Source organism: Cupressus sempervirens, chromosome 1 (genome assembly GCF_028749045.1).
Source record: "Cupressus sempervirens isolate cs-2001-9-10 chromosome 1, ASM2874904v1, whole genome shotgun sequence".
NCBI classification, from domain to species: domain Eukaryota; kingdom Viridiplantae; phylum Streptophyta; class Pinopsida; order Cupressales; family Cupressaceae; genus Cupressus; species Cupressus sempervirens.
Window position 1 is genome coordinate 294290756 of NC_143118.1, and position 17250 is coordinate 294308005.

Below are 17250 nucleotides of genomic sequence, written 5' to 3' on the forward strand. Positions count from 1 at the left end.
AGAAGATTTAGGCAATTCTCGATTGGCCCTCTCCCACGAACATTACTAAGTTGCGTGGTTTCCTTGGTTTATGTGCCTATCATAGGAGGTTCATAAGGGGATTCTTTCAGTTAGCAACACCTTTAACAAATCTCATGAAGAAGGGAGCCTTCAGATGGACAAAGTTGACACAGGGAGTCTTTGAGAGACTCAAGGAGGTTATGAGCACCTGTCCAGTTTTGGTACTCCTTGATTTCTCGCAGCCATTTGTACTTGAGTGTGATGCCTCAGGTGAAGGCATAGGGGTGGTGTTGATGCAGAACAAACACCCAATTGCCCACGAGAGTAGGGTTTTATTCCACGTATGACAAGGAAATGTTGGCTATCATGCATGCGTTAGCCAAATTCTGACAGTATCTTGTTGGCAGAAAATTTGTGGTAAGGACGAACCATAATAGTCTAAAATATTTCCTTGATCACATAGGTCCTAATGATAGGCAACAAAAGTGGTTTAGCAAGGTGTAGGCGTATGATTTTGACATAGAGTTCATCAAGGGGAAGAACAATACTATTGCTGATGCACTTTCCAAGAAGCCATCACTTGCTGCCCTATGTTCATTGAGCGAGATTTCAACAGATTGGAAGGCTCAACTTTTAGTTGAGTATTCCAAAAATCAGCATGCTTGTGTGATCATGGATGGGTTGACATAGGATGATAGGTATAGTGTAGTGGATGATGTCATCTACTACAAGGGTAGGGTCTACCTTGTTCCTGAACCACAGTTGAAGGAGCACGTTTTGCATTCTTACCATAATAATCCTACAACAGGACATTTGGGTTATGGTAAGACCTATAGGGCAGTACGAGAGAGATTGTCTTGGAGGGTTTCAAGGATGATGTCTCATGCCATGTTCATGAATGTATGACTTGTCAGCAGAACAAGTCAGAGCATACTTTTCAAGCTGGATTGTTGTAGCCTCTGCTTATACTAGAGTAGAAGTGGACATGGATATCTACACACTTCATTACAAGTCTTCCTCGAGTTCAAGGGAAGGATTGTATTTATGTTGTGGTGGACAAGTTGACTTAGTATGCCCACTTCTTTCCTATTACAGCGGACTTCACAATTTCACAGGTAGTCGAGTTGTTTCTAAGAGATATATTTAGACTCCATGTTCTCCCCAAGACCATAGTGAGTGATAGGGACAGCTGGTTCATAAGTTCCTTTTGGCAGAAACTTTTCAGCTAGCAGGCACAGAGTTGACCTCCAACACTAGCTACCATCCTCAGATGGATGGATGGATAGACTGAGGTAGTTAATGAGTGGGTGGAGGGGTATTTGCGCAACTATGTGTCAGGGCAGCAGAAGACATGGGTGCGTTGGTTGTATTTGGGCGAATATTGTTATAATACTACGCACAACATGTCCATTGACATGACTCTCTTCAGAGCTCTTTATGGCTACGAGGCATTATCTTTTGTTGATTTGGCTTTTAGTGACAACAGAGTTCCCTTGGCATAGGATTGGTTGCAGGAGAACAAAGATATTATGAGATCTCTTAGGGAGAACTTGCAACATGTTCAGAATCAGCAGAAGATGTACGCTGATCAGTACAACACAAAGAGCATTTGAGGTGGGTGACATGACTTTCCTTCATCTATAGCCTTACAGACAGCACCCTTAAACAGGAAGGAGATGAAAAGCTGAAGCCTCGTTTTTATGGACCTTACAGAGTACTTAAGTGAGTTGGAGAGGTGGCCTATAAGATTGAGTTACCACCAAAGAGTAGGGTTCATAATGTGTTCCACTTGTCATGCCTGAAGAAGGCACTGGAGGTTAGGGAGAGACGATTGAGAAGTAGGGTGATTCGGGAGTACTTGGTGAGCTAGAGAGGTCTACCCATAGAGGATGCCATCTAGGAGGGTGAGTCCATTTTGCAGCATCCAGTGTTGCAATTGCTTGTGGGTAAGCATCTCCAAGAGGGGAGCACTATCATGTCCCCTCTCTAGTTTGACTAGCAGAGTCATGAGAGTTAACCTATTATTGGATTGTCGTAGGCTAGCAATGGTGGATAGAGACTCATACTGGATACTCAGTGACCAAAGTTGGTTCTATAGTCAATTTGAGAGCCAGTTGGAGCAATTCCTTAATTTTAGGGATTTTCCTAAAATTTAGGAGGTGGCAATGATCAGATCTGAGGCTCCTTGGGACCAATATATGGTTTAAGTTTCAAGGTGACAGGGTATACTCCCTACTTTCTAGGAGCATCCCTAGTTTTTAGGGATGGGATTGCCAGTTAGCCCACATTGCCTGGCATCAGTCACAGGCAGGTGACAGGACCCGTTCACTGATTATTTGGTTGGTTTGGCTTTCTAGTTGAATTTGGCTTTCTAGTTGAATAAAAGGAAATATTTTCCTAACTTTGCATTAAATTAAATTAAAATAAAGCTATTTATATAGCTAATTGGAGTAATAAGGGGATTTTGGCTTCATTTGGTTAGGCAGGCCTATGTGTTATAGCTCATTGGAAAGGTCTTGAATTATTATAACTTATTTTCAGCATTTAGAGACCTTCGGGCACATAGAGTTATGTTATTTGAGGAAAGGGGTGTTTTTCCTATACATTAAGGCCTTTTAATTGAGAAGATGCAATTTTATAATAAAGGGAAAGACATATTCTCCCTTTAGGGTTCGACTGGCTTTGAGAGGGAGATACTCATTCTTTCACTATTGTTTACATCTTCATTCTTGGTATTTGCAATTTTTCTTTGAGGAGCGATTCTAGAGGATTGGGACGCAAAACCTAAAGCCTGGCTATTGGGACACAAACCCCAATAGTTGGTTTCAGCAGCATTCTACAATATTGCTTCAATAGTTGACAAAGATTGTTAAGTTCAGCGTTTGGAGGTGCTTTTGCATTGGATGTTGATGGTCTCGTTTGGCATGTAGGGATCTTCTTGCTGCCTTAGCGTGACTATAGCAGTCGTACAATTGCCTTTTAGCTGGCACGTGATTTGTTGTTTGGCTTACGTCAGCCATCTCTACCCTTTTGGTGTGTGGTTGGTCCATTCTTGCAATTGACATCTCCATTCTTTGTTCATAAACACCTTTGCTGGCATATTGATTACATATCTTGCCTGATACAATTTGTAGCTATTTTGGTTGATTGAATATTATATTATTTGCTGCTGTTGTTAATTATTGTTTTACTTGTACCTGGAAACTACAAAAAAAGAAGAAACAATCTTTTTGCAACTTCTGTCTAATTCTCTAAGACCATAAGGAAAGCAAAAGAAAATCTATTATTTTAATTAAAATTTACAGAAGTCCAGTGAATGGATCCTTTTGGTATCTTTCAATTGGCTCTCCACCGTCTTGGTCCTGCCATATTATGACGAGGGCACAACCTAGACAAAATGAACACAATAGGAAAAAAAGAATTTTATTATCAGAAATGATATTCTATTACATTTAGTTCAGTGAAAATAGACTCAACTACATGCCCTATGGGCTTACAATGTTATCAAAGTCTGGAGAAAAACCCTTCTCACAGTACCTTCTCCCAAACTCCACAAAAACTGCCTTTACAATGCAAGAAATGACCTTAAGTAACCCGATTGATGAAATGACTTTTGATCCAAGACTTCGATTGATGAATCGTTTACATTTTCAGAAGGCTCTCCAAGCACTCTATAGCCCCCTTGACAAGGTTGGCTTGTTCCCCATTTTTTGGGCCCGTTCGAGGCTATTTAGTGCCTCAAATCTGACTTTGAAGTGTTCTTAGGGGGTCTCCAAGCAACCTAAAACTGCAATAACTTTCAAACCTGAAAGACTTTTAATCTGATTCTTTTTCTGGAATTCTTTAAATTACAAGTACAATCATCCCTCCAACTTACACCCTCTAACTCATAATTATGGCTCAATTACAAAATAACTTGTTTTCTGCACTCACACATCTCGAGGCGCTAAAAAACACTAACTCAGAAAACCAATAGTGCAACTATGAGAGTTGGAATCTCTATTTGGCCCAAATGGGTATCCAAAAATACAAACACATTAAACAAAACTAACACTGCATATTTTTGGGTGATACAGGATTTGCCCTTACACCACTAGATGTTGCTGCATCATATTATTTACTCGATCTATAAGGCTGGGGCGACCTCTGATCCGGGCAACTACAAAACCATCATAATCGAACATACCTTTGCCAAACTTTATGCCATAGTTCTGCACATTGTTCTCATGAGACAACTAGACAAATTGGGTTGTAGGGTCAAAGGACAAGCTGGGTTTAGAGAAATTTTTCAGACTATAGATGATATTTTCAACCTTAGGGCCATTATTGAGGAGACTCAACACATCACAATGAAAGTCTATTTCTACCTTGTGGACTTTCACGAAGCCTCTGATCCAATTCCCTGCTCAGCGTTGTTTCAACGACTTAGAATTTTTGCTCATGGCCATGATAAGACATTATGAGAGTGTTGTTGGTCGTCTCAGGATTCCTTTGGATTTCTCCAAGTTCATTTAGAGTTCTATTGGAGTCAAGTAGGGCTACTCGCTTTCTCCTACATTGTTTGGTATATATATTGACGAGCTTGAGACTTATTTGAGGAGCTTCTTGCTTCTAGAGGACAGGTTACAACGTTTCTTAGATGACCTGGCCTCGTTTTCTGATTCTCGACAACCAGTGGCTAACTTGGGTAAGACCCAGGTTATGGTTTTTAATTGCTTCTCACATCTCCACTTCTTTTTTAGAGGGACTGAAATTGACATGAATTCCAAGTACACTTATTCAGGCATCATTTTCTTTGGGTTGCGTTTTAGCTTGAGGTTGACCGTGATACTGCAGGTCGGCAAGGGATTGGGTTCACTTTCTTTTCTTGAGAGACATTGCTTCAAACACCATTTCTAGGATATCACGTCAAAGATGTAATCTTAGTTTCCTTGGTTAGACCTACTATCCTTTATGGCTCGATTGTTTATGGGCCTTCCCTATTGGCCATTGACAGGGCTTTGGTGGAGAGGGTCTAGACTCTTCTTCTTTGACACTTCATTTGCTATCAGTTGACTACTCCCACCAGTATTATCTTTGCCGAGTTTGGTGCTCATCCCTTTAGACTTTTCACAATCTTTGACTTGGTGTGGTTACTTCATAAACTCAAGGGTTTTGCAAATTCGATGGATGGAACATACTGTTATACTTACTTGGCTTACTATTCCTCAGCTTTGTGGGTATTGATATTTATCACCTCTCTCCCTTTTAGTATCCCTTGGATGCTCCCACTCATCTCCTGCCCCCTCAGGCAGACTTGAATGAGATTACCAAGATGGACATCTATAGGAGGCATATTCACATGACTTGGATTGCCTCGTCAGGGAGCCTTTGCCATCGTATGGCCTTTTATGTGGAGCACTATGTTGACATTTAGGATGGCATTATTGTTCGACCTTACTATTCCCAGTGATTGCCCCATGCCTTACTGATCCAGTTAGGCTCTTTCAGAGTTGGCTCCCACTAGCTTGGTATCCAAATAGATCACCAAACTAGCATAGATGAGAAGATTTATTAGTGTTGTGACATGGGGGTCGTTGAGTCTGAGATCCATTTCCCATTCTATTGTCCAGTCTATTATGAGATTTGGGGGAGGTTCCATTATTTATTCAGAGAATGCAGGTCCTTGTCCTTATTCAGGTATGCCAAAACTCTTATCTTTAGGAGGCTTTTTGTCTTAGTGATCTCACTCTACGAGAGTTATCCTCCCTTGGATATGTGTCGCCTCTTTAGCTTATCACCTCCTTCACTCTAGTTAACTCTCCTATAGGAACCAAGAGGTCTAGGAGCCCATCCACCGTTACTTACATTAGATCGGTGAGATAGCGCAGAGGTCACACACACATGCACCATTAGCAACAATGGTCCTTCTCTCTCCGGCGATGGGTTCAGACTTCATTGCACAAGGACAATTATCCTTCGGTTTGAGTTACTTTTCGATAATTGTGAACCGCTAGTTGTCTTGTGGTTTTGTGGCCTCTCTTTTGTGGTGTCTCTCTTTCTTTTCTTTTTGATATGTTGGTTTCCTTTTTCTCGGTCACCATTTGGTTGTCCTATTTCCTTCTGGCTTCTATTTGTATTTTCATTCCCTTAGTTCCATTTGTGGTCTCTTGTTGGACATTAATAATTTATCTTATCTTATCATATACCCTTGTACCTGTAGGCTAACCAGGGCATACAAGGGACTTAGAGGGCATTTGGCCTATGTAGTTTTGGTTGCAATTCATTTAAGGTGTTCTGAGGTAGTTTTGGGGACACTTACTATTTATAGTAAGTCATTATAGCCATTGTTGTCGGTAAAATCTATATTGTAGCCGACAGGTAGAATAGTAGTCGAACGGGTGTGTGACGATTGAGTCACCACTTCGGGAAGGTATATGTACACCGTTCAGAATGAACTTGGAAGCATCATCATTGTAATCAATCATATCGAATATTGTAGTATCTTTTGTATACATGTGAATAACTAAAGGAATACTTCTGTTTTACATGTTCTTGTGTATTGTCTGCATGCATTAATGAATTGTTTACCCTGTACGGTAAACATTTGGCACCGTTGCCTATTAAGGACCAGTTGCTATGAATGTAGAACACATTGAATAAAGATAGAAATAAGAATCTCGAAGATGACGGCATAGATGTGGTACGAGAAATATTAAACTGCACACAACAAAGTGATCGAAGGCACAGACTCCAACAACTCGTTGAAGGGTATGGCAGTGGTGTCACAAGAGGTGACCACAGTGCCACAGGAGCACTGATGAACAGAGTGCAGTCACCAAGTCGATCAAGGGAGAAATTGATAGAAGAAGCCCGAGAAAGGCGAAGGGTGATCGAAGGAACAAAGGAAGAATTGGCAAGCTGGTATACGTTGAGGGGGAATCCGGATGGAAGGAGAAGGACCAGCACGGCTCGGTCGAAGGAACACGAGCATGGGGAGAACTCTTCGTCTCTGATACACCTGACGAGCTAATATAGTTTGGTCGAAACAACCAAGTCCTTGAGGAAGCCTTCACACCACTCGAGAATGTAGGTGTCCGTAACGAGGGTGTTTAGAGTGGTATGGAAGTACAGAACAATGTGGGTACTGACAACAACGCACAACAAAAGAAAGAAAGGGTACTGATGGCCGGTCGAAAGGAAGAGTTACAAAGTTCGATGGGGATGGCACGACTGACCCAATCAGACATTGTAAAACTTGTGAGACGATTTGCACAGCGAATGGAGAAAATGACTAGGACGAATGGGCAAGGCTATTCCAGCCACCTTACAAGGTGTAGTAATCAATTGGTTTTTGGAGACCTCGATCTGGCAAAGCTAACCACATGGGAAAACATAAAGAAAGAATTTATTACAAAGTTTTAATTGCTACGAGATGACAACGAGATAGTAGTAGAAATCTAAACCACAAAACAAGGAAGAAATGAAACAGTCCGTGTATATGCTAGAAAACTAAAAGAATTAGTAAATAAAATGGAAAGTAAGCCGGTAGACGGGCTGAAAAAGAGATGGTTCATAGGACCACGCCCAAAGTTAAAAAGGAAAATGAAGATTGTACCGCCATTGTCGTACACTGAAGTGTACAATCGAGCGATGGACTTAGAGAGTGAACAGAAGACAAAAAAGAAGAAGAAAAGCAGATCAAATGACTTGGATGAATCCTCTTCTAAGGATAGCAGTAGTGATGAAAAGAGCAGTAAGAAGGTCCGAGCCCTCCCGAAGGATATGATCAGGATGATGAAAGAGTTTAAGAATATGCAAAAAGGGAATAGCCAAACCAAAGAAAACGAGCTATGGTGCACAGAATGCAAGACAAAAGGTCACACTAAGGAATCATGTCCGAAGAATCAGTTCTGTGATATCTGCCAAGTTGCAGGACATTATACAAAGGAATGCTCGTTCAATATGAAAACAAGAGGGCATCAACAAGTGCTCTTGACACAGGAAGCATCCACGTCAGGAGGGAACGAAAACACAAACAATGATGGTGCCACCTCGGGTGGGTACAGAGGCAACAAAAGGGGACAAAACAACACCAACAATAACAATAATAACAATAATAATGGGGGTTGCAGTCGAATTCAGTATGATGCGAACGGCCAACTGATGGTTCAATGTTGGGCATGCAACTTGTGGTGCCACTTTGCACGAAATTGTACAATGACGAACACATCGAAGTTGTTATGCAGATGGTGTGGTCCTAAGACCATGAAGATGCCATGTGCCCGAAATTGAAATAAGGAGTGAATTTGATCAGTATCGAATCAGGAATGGACAAAGAGGAAGTCCTGGCAATTCCATGTAAACAGGCAAAGTTGTACCCAGACTCGATGGAAGAGAAGAAGAAATAGGAAGAAGCACGGGTGGAAATTGAGAAAGGGATGTAGACAGAGAAATCAGAAATAGAGAAGGGGAACACTGCGGGTACCTCAATGAGGAATTGCATAGAACAGAACATCATAAGGCAGATATTACAAACTAAAGTACTAGTAAAATTAAATGATCTAATCCTCACAATGCCCAAACTACGAACGACACTCATAAACATGGCTCCGGCTGCTAAACTACCAAAAGAACCTAGGAAGGAGAAGGAAAGCGGAACAAGTGCAGCAGACCCAATGCTGCTAACTCTCACATCAGGAAGGCATCCGACGGTTGTAGAAATGGGTATATTGGGAATGATCCTCTCAAACACAATTGTGGACAGAGGTTCGGGGGTAAATGTCCTACCAGAGGATACTTGGAAGAAGTTGGGACAGCCGACGTTGTGGCCACCCACGTTCCAATTGTTAACTACAAACCAACATGGCATTAAGCCTCTAGGGATCCTGATGGCACAACCAGTAACTATTGGAACACAGTCGTTCTTGCTCGACTTTTTAGTCATCCCGCTAAAAAGAAGGGGATATGATGCCATTCTTGGATGAGGATGGCTCATACAAGCAAAGGTACACTATCAATGTAGAGTAGAGGATGAAGATTTATTATTGATTTACGCACACAAATGGTGGGAGAAGAAATCGGATCGTCCGATTCAGAAGGAGAGGATGAAGGTAAGAAGCAAATGGAACCGGATGAGGAAGGAGTCCTACGGTTAGGAGAGTCGAATGATGACGACCTAGACTCGGTGAACGACCTATTCCACTGGTAGATGGAGGATTACGAGCTCTTTCCGAGCTGTAATATATTAAGGGTCGATGAAGGTGAGAAAGAAAAGGAAAATGAATGCCCGAAGGAATACAGAGAAGTGGAAGAAGGAAAGGCGGTTACAGTTGAAGCTGAAGGGAAGAACATACCGTACGAACCTAGCAAAAGGAAAGATTCTATTGTACGATACACAGTGAATGGACCACGCAGAAAGAAAATGTTATGTCGCACCACAGATTTAATAGAAAGGTACCGATAGCAAGGAAAACACATCATACGGTCTGCACAGGAAACAAAGAGGAAGGGCTTAATAAAAACTTCAGCAGTATGGAGTCTAGGTTCTAAAATCAAGAATACGATTATTGATAGTAAGGGAAACAAGCTTGGGGATATGGAAAGCCTGAGGGAGGGATGGTATAATTTAAATAAACTTGATTAGTGACGATTGCAGGCACAATGGGCCACGAAGGTTATACAGAACAGGCATAAGGCATGGCACGACAAGCGCTTGAATTTGAACAAATTTCAATCAGGACAACTAGTGCTGAAGTATAATGGTCGCAATGAGATTAAACCAGACAAATTTAAAATAAAGTGGGTCGATTCATAAAATCCACGAAGTGGGCGATAATAGAGCAATAAAATTATGGACGCTTGACAGGAAGTAGCCAATGTAGTGAATGGGTCGAAGCTGAAAGTCTATCATGAAAGAAATAATGCACCTCCATGGATGAACTGAGGGATAGTATAAAAATAATAAATAATAATATATATATGTAAGATAAGTAAATGTAGATAATATATAAAGTTGAGCATAGTTTCTGAGTATGGACCTGGAAGTAATAAAATGAGGAGTAAAAAGAATAGGAATAATATAGTAAAACAAAATAAGTGCCGTACGACCTTTACAGTAGGATAAAGGGGAGAAAAAAAAAACAAAACACAAAACCGTATGGCTATTGGGGGAATGGAAAGCCTACCGTACAGCTTGTGAAAAAGTAAAGGAAATTTGTGCATACAAATAGAGACCGTACTGTCATACAGAAGAGAGGTACCATACGATAGTCAGATAAGGGTGAAATCTAGACATTGTATGACAGATTGACGATATAGAAAAGTAGCGTACGGTCCATATGGAGGACATAAATAGGAAGGGCACTGGAAAGCAAACCCCGTATGGCCACATGTGGAGGAGAATAAAAGGGGATACGATCAAAGCAGAGCAGAGTCATATGGCCTAGTAAGATATAAATTACTAAAACAATCATTGTACGAAGAGTATCTGAAGGAAAATCCATCCTGTACAACAAGCAAGAAGGCAGAGAAGAAGGCAGAGAATTGGAACCAAACGGCCAGTAGGGAGAAATAATTGATAGTTCGGCTCAAAGGAAGTAAGCATAAATTCACTATGGAGATCACATCGTACAAAGAGCAATTACAGACTAAAGAGTGTTAAAACCACACCGTATGGAATTGAGTAAGTGAAATATACGATGCTGTACGACATACAGTCAAGGAGGGAAATTAGGAGAATGCCATATGGTCATTGAGGACACCGTACAACCCATCAGGAAGACTATAAAAGATAGGAAGATTGACATACGACCACACAAGAACACATTTTGTAGTGGCCAGGGAAACAATACCATATGGATCACTAGAAGACCAAGCACCGTACGATAGAGAATATCGTATGGCTTGAGAACCTCAGAGAGAGGATACTGTATGATGTACGAACTTCTGGAGAAAGGAGTAGAATGTACGGCTTGTGGGAGAGCAGAACCAATATACCAGCAAAATCTAAAATAGCCGTACGGCCGAACAAGGTGGAGCAACGTTATGGTCCGTATGGATGAAGAGGAGGAAGGCACTTAAGTGTAAGAGGGAGCACTGACGTGCAGTTGTACGGATACATAGTCATTTGAAAAGGTTGTACGGCTGTTGGTAAAGAACGGTATGGCAGCAAGGAAAGCCACTACGACATTTTTTTTCAAGGAGGAAGTGGAAGCCGTACTCTTTAGGAAGCAGGAGCCGTAAAGTAAAAAAAGAAAAGAAACGATGACAAATCAAAACAATTGAGAATGGAAAACATATGATATCGAAGGGAAGGGAAAGACATAAACAGGTAGTAAAACATAAGCGGTTGGCTGAAAGACTATGGAATCGGAAGAAAATCATGAGAATAGTGTTCCATGGAGTTTTGTGTGGGTTTGAGAGTGCTAATTTAGTCTTGGCAGCAGGGGCACTACCCCTCGACCCCGCTGGGGGCGATGCCTCCTAGACCCCCAGTCAGTTCAATTTTCAGTCATGGGAAGTGTGACCAGTTGATGAGACCTGGAGCTGCTGTAGGCATAGAGTGTTTGTATGCCAAAGGTGGAGAGAGCATTGGATGGGAGGATGCATAGAGAGCTCGGGAGGAGTAGATCATGCAGTTGGAGGCAGTAGAGCGACACTTGGCTCAGCGTACCCAGGCATTGGAAGTAGAGAAGGTGGCACGGGTGGCTATCAAGGTCAGATTGGCTAAGGTGACAGTATTGTGTTAATAGAAGCTATAGATGCAACATGTTTTTGGAGACCAGTTTGGTGTAAGCACGGGAGGAATGTGAATTTGATGTGATGGAAGCAGATCTATCTTGTTGTAGTTAGTCAGTTAATGTATTCCGTTTTGTTAATTTGTCTCAGATATTTTGTAATTTTCGTCCGAAGACGACTTTTCTTTTGGGGGGGGGATGATGTCGGTAAAATCTATATTGTAGCCGACGGGTAGAATAGTTTCCGAGCAGGCACGTGACAATTGAGTCACCCCTTTGGGAAGGTATATGTACACCGTCCAGAATGGACTTGGAAGCATCATCATTGTAATCAATCATATCAAATATTGTAGTATCTTCTGTATACATGTGAATAATAAAAGGAATACTTTTGTGTTACATGTTCTTGTCTATTGTCTGCATGCATTAATAAACCGTTTGCCTTGTATGGTAAACAGCCATGTTGGACTTCCAATGCACTGGCATGTCAATGGTTAATTGTTAAATATCGACAAGACCTTTTATTTATCATTGATATAATTTATTTTGCATTAGTATTGTTTTTTATAAAGTTAAATTTAATTGATTTAACTTTATTAATGCATAATTTATAGTCTGTGGGAAATATTTAAGCAAATTCTCCTTATTCCACAATACATTCAAAGTACAAATAAAAGTTATTTTGGACTTGAGGAAAATAATGTACAAGGCATGGGAAATATAAATGGAAAAGCAATTGCAATAAAATAGGGGCAAAAAAGCAGCCGCGAGAAAACAGGGGTGACAAAAACAAAAAAAAATTATAGGAAATGGCAAAAATGTAATTTTGTTTATCCCACATTGTCAAGGTGAGTGGTTGAGCTCTTAGAAAGCGCTGTAAAAGAGAGAATCTTTCAGCATGCTTGGATAATTTGTGAAACTGGGAATGTTGTGGAGATTTTCTCTTGGGCTTGGAGGACGAATTCTCCCTATGCTATCAATCTTGATGCCATTGAAAGATATGGTCTTGAGATTCTTACTTGAGCTACAAGGTAAATCTGAAGATTGCATGAGTTTTGCTATTCTCATTTCAGTTACCGGGAAGTTCGATTTAGAGAGCCATTGCTTAAGTTCAGATTTCTTGGTTTAATCTGTCTGTGCTGTTGTAAGAGATAGCACGGAGTAGATTTAGATTGAAAGGATTGTGACTGAGGTTTTTGCTGATTGAGATACTTCCCTGCTGGCCGTATGCAGTACATATAGGGTTTCAGCCATTTTATAGATATATATACTTGAAGCTTCTTTCCATTCATTTCTGATTCAGGGTCTGTAAGCTGGCTGTACCTGACTGAGATACTTGGAGTTATACTCCTGAGTTTTGTTTCACGTTTCACATCATAAAGAAGCTGTACCAGTCATTGCGCAGCTACAGAAAGATGACTAAGGCTGGAAATCATCTGGAATGATCAATGCAGGCCTGAAATATCTTTTGATGGTGCTTAGGGGGGGCGTACAGGGTTGAACATTGCTGGCAAAGTTTCTCAGCGGGGGTTTGTGCTTTGGCATTTCAAGAATTCCGCATTCTGGAGCATGGGTTGGCACTTTGGACATTACTATCCAATTGGGGTTGAATCTGAAATGTTCATCAACCTGTAGTAGATTTAGGAGCTAATCTGTTATCTGGAAACACATTACAGGCATGCTATACTATTTTGGAACGATGGATATACATATGAAGAAATTCTGAGATCGTTCATGTGCTGACAAGCATTCGGTCTTCTAAGTTATGCGTGAAACTCTCTCTGTTTGTCTTATGTTTTAAAATAAATGTATATATGCTTAACAACAACAGCATACATATTACATCTGCACATTAAAAGAAAAAGACAAATCAGAACTCTCAGCATCCAGGTTGCAAGCAAACTGTTCGACAAAATTAAAACTCTGGGGAAAACAAAAAAATTACTAAGAAGGTGCAGACCTTAACAAAAATAGTCTGTGTCTGAGTACCCCCTCTTGGCTAATGCATTAAGGACATGCTTTCTTAACCAAAAGGTCAGAAGAAGTATTCAAGTAAGGCAATATTAGTTCATGATTTTAGTTATCATAATAAATTTCAAGGAGATGTCATGAAAATTTGAAGTTATTATTAGTGTATTCATTTTCTTTATTGTACAAAGGGCGAATGCCAAGACAGTTCATTGGATGCTGTTATTTTCAAAACCATCTAAAATCTGGTTCACCTTCAGTATCTACCAATTGGTCATTCTAATTTAGATTCATGGCTCATCTTATTTTTGGGATGAAATACATCTACATTATTACTTTGAGGGAAATAGATAGATCCTATCCTCCAAAAATATGGGCAGATTTTTACCCTAAGTCATGCTAACTGAGCAGAATCCATGAAACAACTGCAACAATAAAACACTGACCCGAAAAGGAAACAACAATTCAGAAAATCATATTGTCAAAAAGTAGTTGTAGTGAAAGAAAAGCTAACCAGCCAAAGCAATAGAGCCCACATTGGCAGGGGTTCCTTATCATCCAGGTTGCCCCAACCACTACTAGGAAAATCTTTTCCATCAACTTTTGATTTTAATAATGTTAATAAATATGTTTGATTTTGTTGAAAATTCGGCTCACCTTACCTTATGTGTGGCAGGGAGAAAAGGATGATAAGATAATAGCTGTGTGTGCTGATGATCCTGAGTACCGTCATTACAAGGACATTAATGAGCTTCCTCCACATCGTCTTGCAGAAATTCGGCGTTTCTTTGAAGATTGTATCCTTTTCTATTTTATTTGAATGGAGCTTGCTCATAAGATCTTACTGGGATTGTATTACGATCCTTAGGGTCATTGCTATAAATGTTTGACCATATTCTCTTTCTCTACATTTGTTTAGACCATGGAAAAGTTTGGGATTTTTAATAATATAATTACAGACAAGAAAAATGAAAACAAGGAAGTTGCAGTGGATGAATTCCTACCTCCATGTAATGCACAGGAAGCAATCCAGCACTCAATGTGAGTAAAGACTACTGTATGTGAAAACTCTAAGTACAGGAAATTAGGGTATTCACATCTTTTCTGACTCTATATTTTTGATTCAGGGACTTGTATGCCACATACGTTATAGATGGTTTGCGACATTGAAGATCCCATGTGGCTTTTCTATGCAGAGGAGGAAGAATACCCAGCAATTTGAGTTTGGTTGCTGATTTTGATGTTCAAAGTTCAAACTAAGCTGTATAAGACCACTTTTTTGGTTGAATATTTAAGCCTAGTTGTTATTAATCAAAACTCTTTTTGTTGTGACCCGAAGGCTTATAATCCTGCATTTGTGTAGGATAAGCATTCAGTCAATATAATTGACTGTAGTGCACTATTGCAATTTCTAGCATCCTAAATAATAGCCAAAATAACTAAAACCTAAGTAAATGTGACCAGTATTAGTGACACTGTGGGAAAATTGGTTGTAAGAATGCCACAATGTTAGGTGCTTGTAGAATTGTCCTACAACTAATGATTTATATATATTTTCTTTGTTTTTTAATTATGGTGTGAGACATTTATCACGTCCTTTATTGGATTTACACAAGAAATTGGTATCATTACATTTCTTGTAGGTTTACAACAGAAACTAAAAATGACAGAATCAAACATCTTGAAATGGTAAAGACTGAGAAGTACAGAACAATTTCTATTCATAAAATAAATGTATTTATGATGGCAAAGATCAGGAACTATATATGGAATAGATGGCCTATTATGGATGTTAAATAATAAATTGTCTATTAAGACTGTTGAAATACAGCATTCAGATGAAAATATTGACATCTCTGTATGACACAAAATTGTCCAATCAGACATTAGGGTTATTCTCTCTTGGATTTCTAGATGGCCTGTTGGGCAACATGCTAAATGCTCATGGAGACTAGTCAAATGAATTGAAATATGTTAGGACAATACTTGCAATTGATCTGTATAACCTCCTTGCAACAAGCAGATGTAGATCTAGGAGGAGTGAATTTTAACATCAAGACAGAATTCTCCATGTAATTTCCAGGATGTTTGGCTTTGTACTCTTCATTTGTTTTGGCTATGGATATGGTCAATACAGGTTTGCATGTGATTTTTCACTGCCAGTGCTAAAGTCTAGAGATTGGAGGATCTACGGAAGGTTCAAAATTATACGTAGGTTTTCCTAGCCGAGACTCCTTGATCAAGTAGGGCTGCATTTTGACAATGAGATAGAAGGTTCTTTGTGCTTGTTCAAAAATCCCTGGATGGCTATGATCATAGTGCATACAAGTTTCCATGCCATGTCTTGCGGGCAGTGCCATATTTTGAGATTTAACTCCTTTTAGTAGGGTTAAAAACAAGTTTGACTTCGCCAAGTCTATTCTAATCCACTTCTTTATGTCTCAAAGAAGGTAATACGATTTATGTTTGTTAACCTCAAGTGTTCATGGTCATTTTTCATTATTAGTCATTGTTTAACACCATCTAATGCAATCACATACAAATGGCACTCTTACTTCAAAGTTGATCTCTTCTCAGTCATACAAGTGGCTAAGTCTTTAAATAATTGCCCTCTTCTCTTCCCAATTTCCTTGCCAAACATTTATTAATGTTTTGGCAAATGAATATTTTAATGGATGCCCTTGTTATTTTTTATGAAGATGCTTGGCAATTTTGAGTGATAGGAAGAAAGAAGTGGATAATACACATAAATTACTAATCCGAATTGTTGTCACTAATTTTTAGTTTGTCGGTTTCATAAGACACGTTGCAAGGAATTCTTCTACAATCTGTGCGCCATTGAAACAATGCCAAGGTCTTCAAGATGATACCCATTTTGTTTTGTGAGAGATTGATCATGACATCAATAGAAATGAATTGTATAAAAGTGAAGAGCATGATCATAGTAAGACTTTGTGACTGCCAAGAATAGAGGGTTGACTAACGTGAACACAATTCCTAATTGTCACGAATAATAAAGAGTCCTTACATTGTTAAGATATGCCCAAAGATTCCCAATATTGTCTTCGAGTATAGAGTTTCCTATACTTTCAGTACCAAACATAGAATATCCTAAAGAGAGAACACAAAGAAGTGAATCCCAATCCATAAATACTACTATAGAGCTATAAAGCACAATGATGAGGACTGTCACGATTAGAGATAATTCTAATTCAAAGGAACAAAGATCACAATGAATACATGCATGGCATTGATGGAGAAAATATTGATATATGAGTGGAAAGAGGGTGGCATGGAGACCCAATGAATGAGATTTGCATGTTACAATGCTTTCAAGATTGAGATGGTTATAAAATGTTAGGATGTAATGTTCCAAACTTGGGATTTCTTTTATTTTAATTAAATCCTTTCCAAAATGACAATGGCAATACACAGATTAAGACTACCAAGATAGGTAACTTGAGGAAGGAAGGAGCATACCATCATACATGAAAACATATATTTCATTCATCCATATTATTATCTCTTAATAGATGTGCAATGGCTTTGGAAGTAACATAAGATT

General features: G+C 39.5%; 1 protein-coding gene across 2 annotated transcripts in view; it reads left to right on the top strand.

Annotated features, from left to right (window-relative positions):
- Positions 1 to 15255, top strand: part of LOC149577270 (soluble inorganic pyrophosphatase PPA1-like) — a 119661-nt gene extending 104406 nt beyond the window's left edge. For both annotated transcript variants that reach the window (XM_089822982.1, XM_089822974.1), the window contains exons 7-9: positions 14362 to 14482; positions 14645 to 14726; positions 14813 to 15255. In XM_089822982.1, coding sequence (XP_089679108.1) covers positions 14362 to 14482; positions 14645 to 14726; positions 14813 to 14855 — 246 coding nt within the window. In that variant the 3' untranslated portion in view covers positions 14856 to 15255. The remainder of the gene's footprint in view (positions 1 to 14361; positions 14483 to 14644; positions 14727 to 14812) is intronic.
- The last annotated feature ends 1995 nt before the right edge of the window (positions 15256 to 17250 follow it).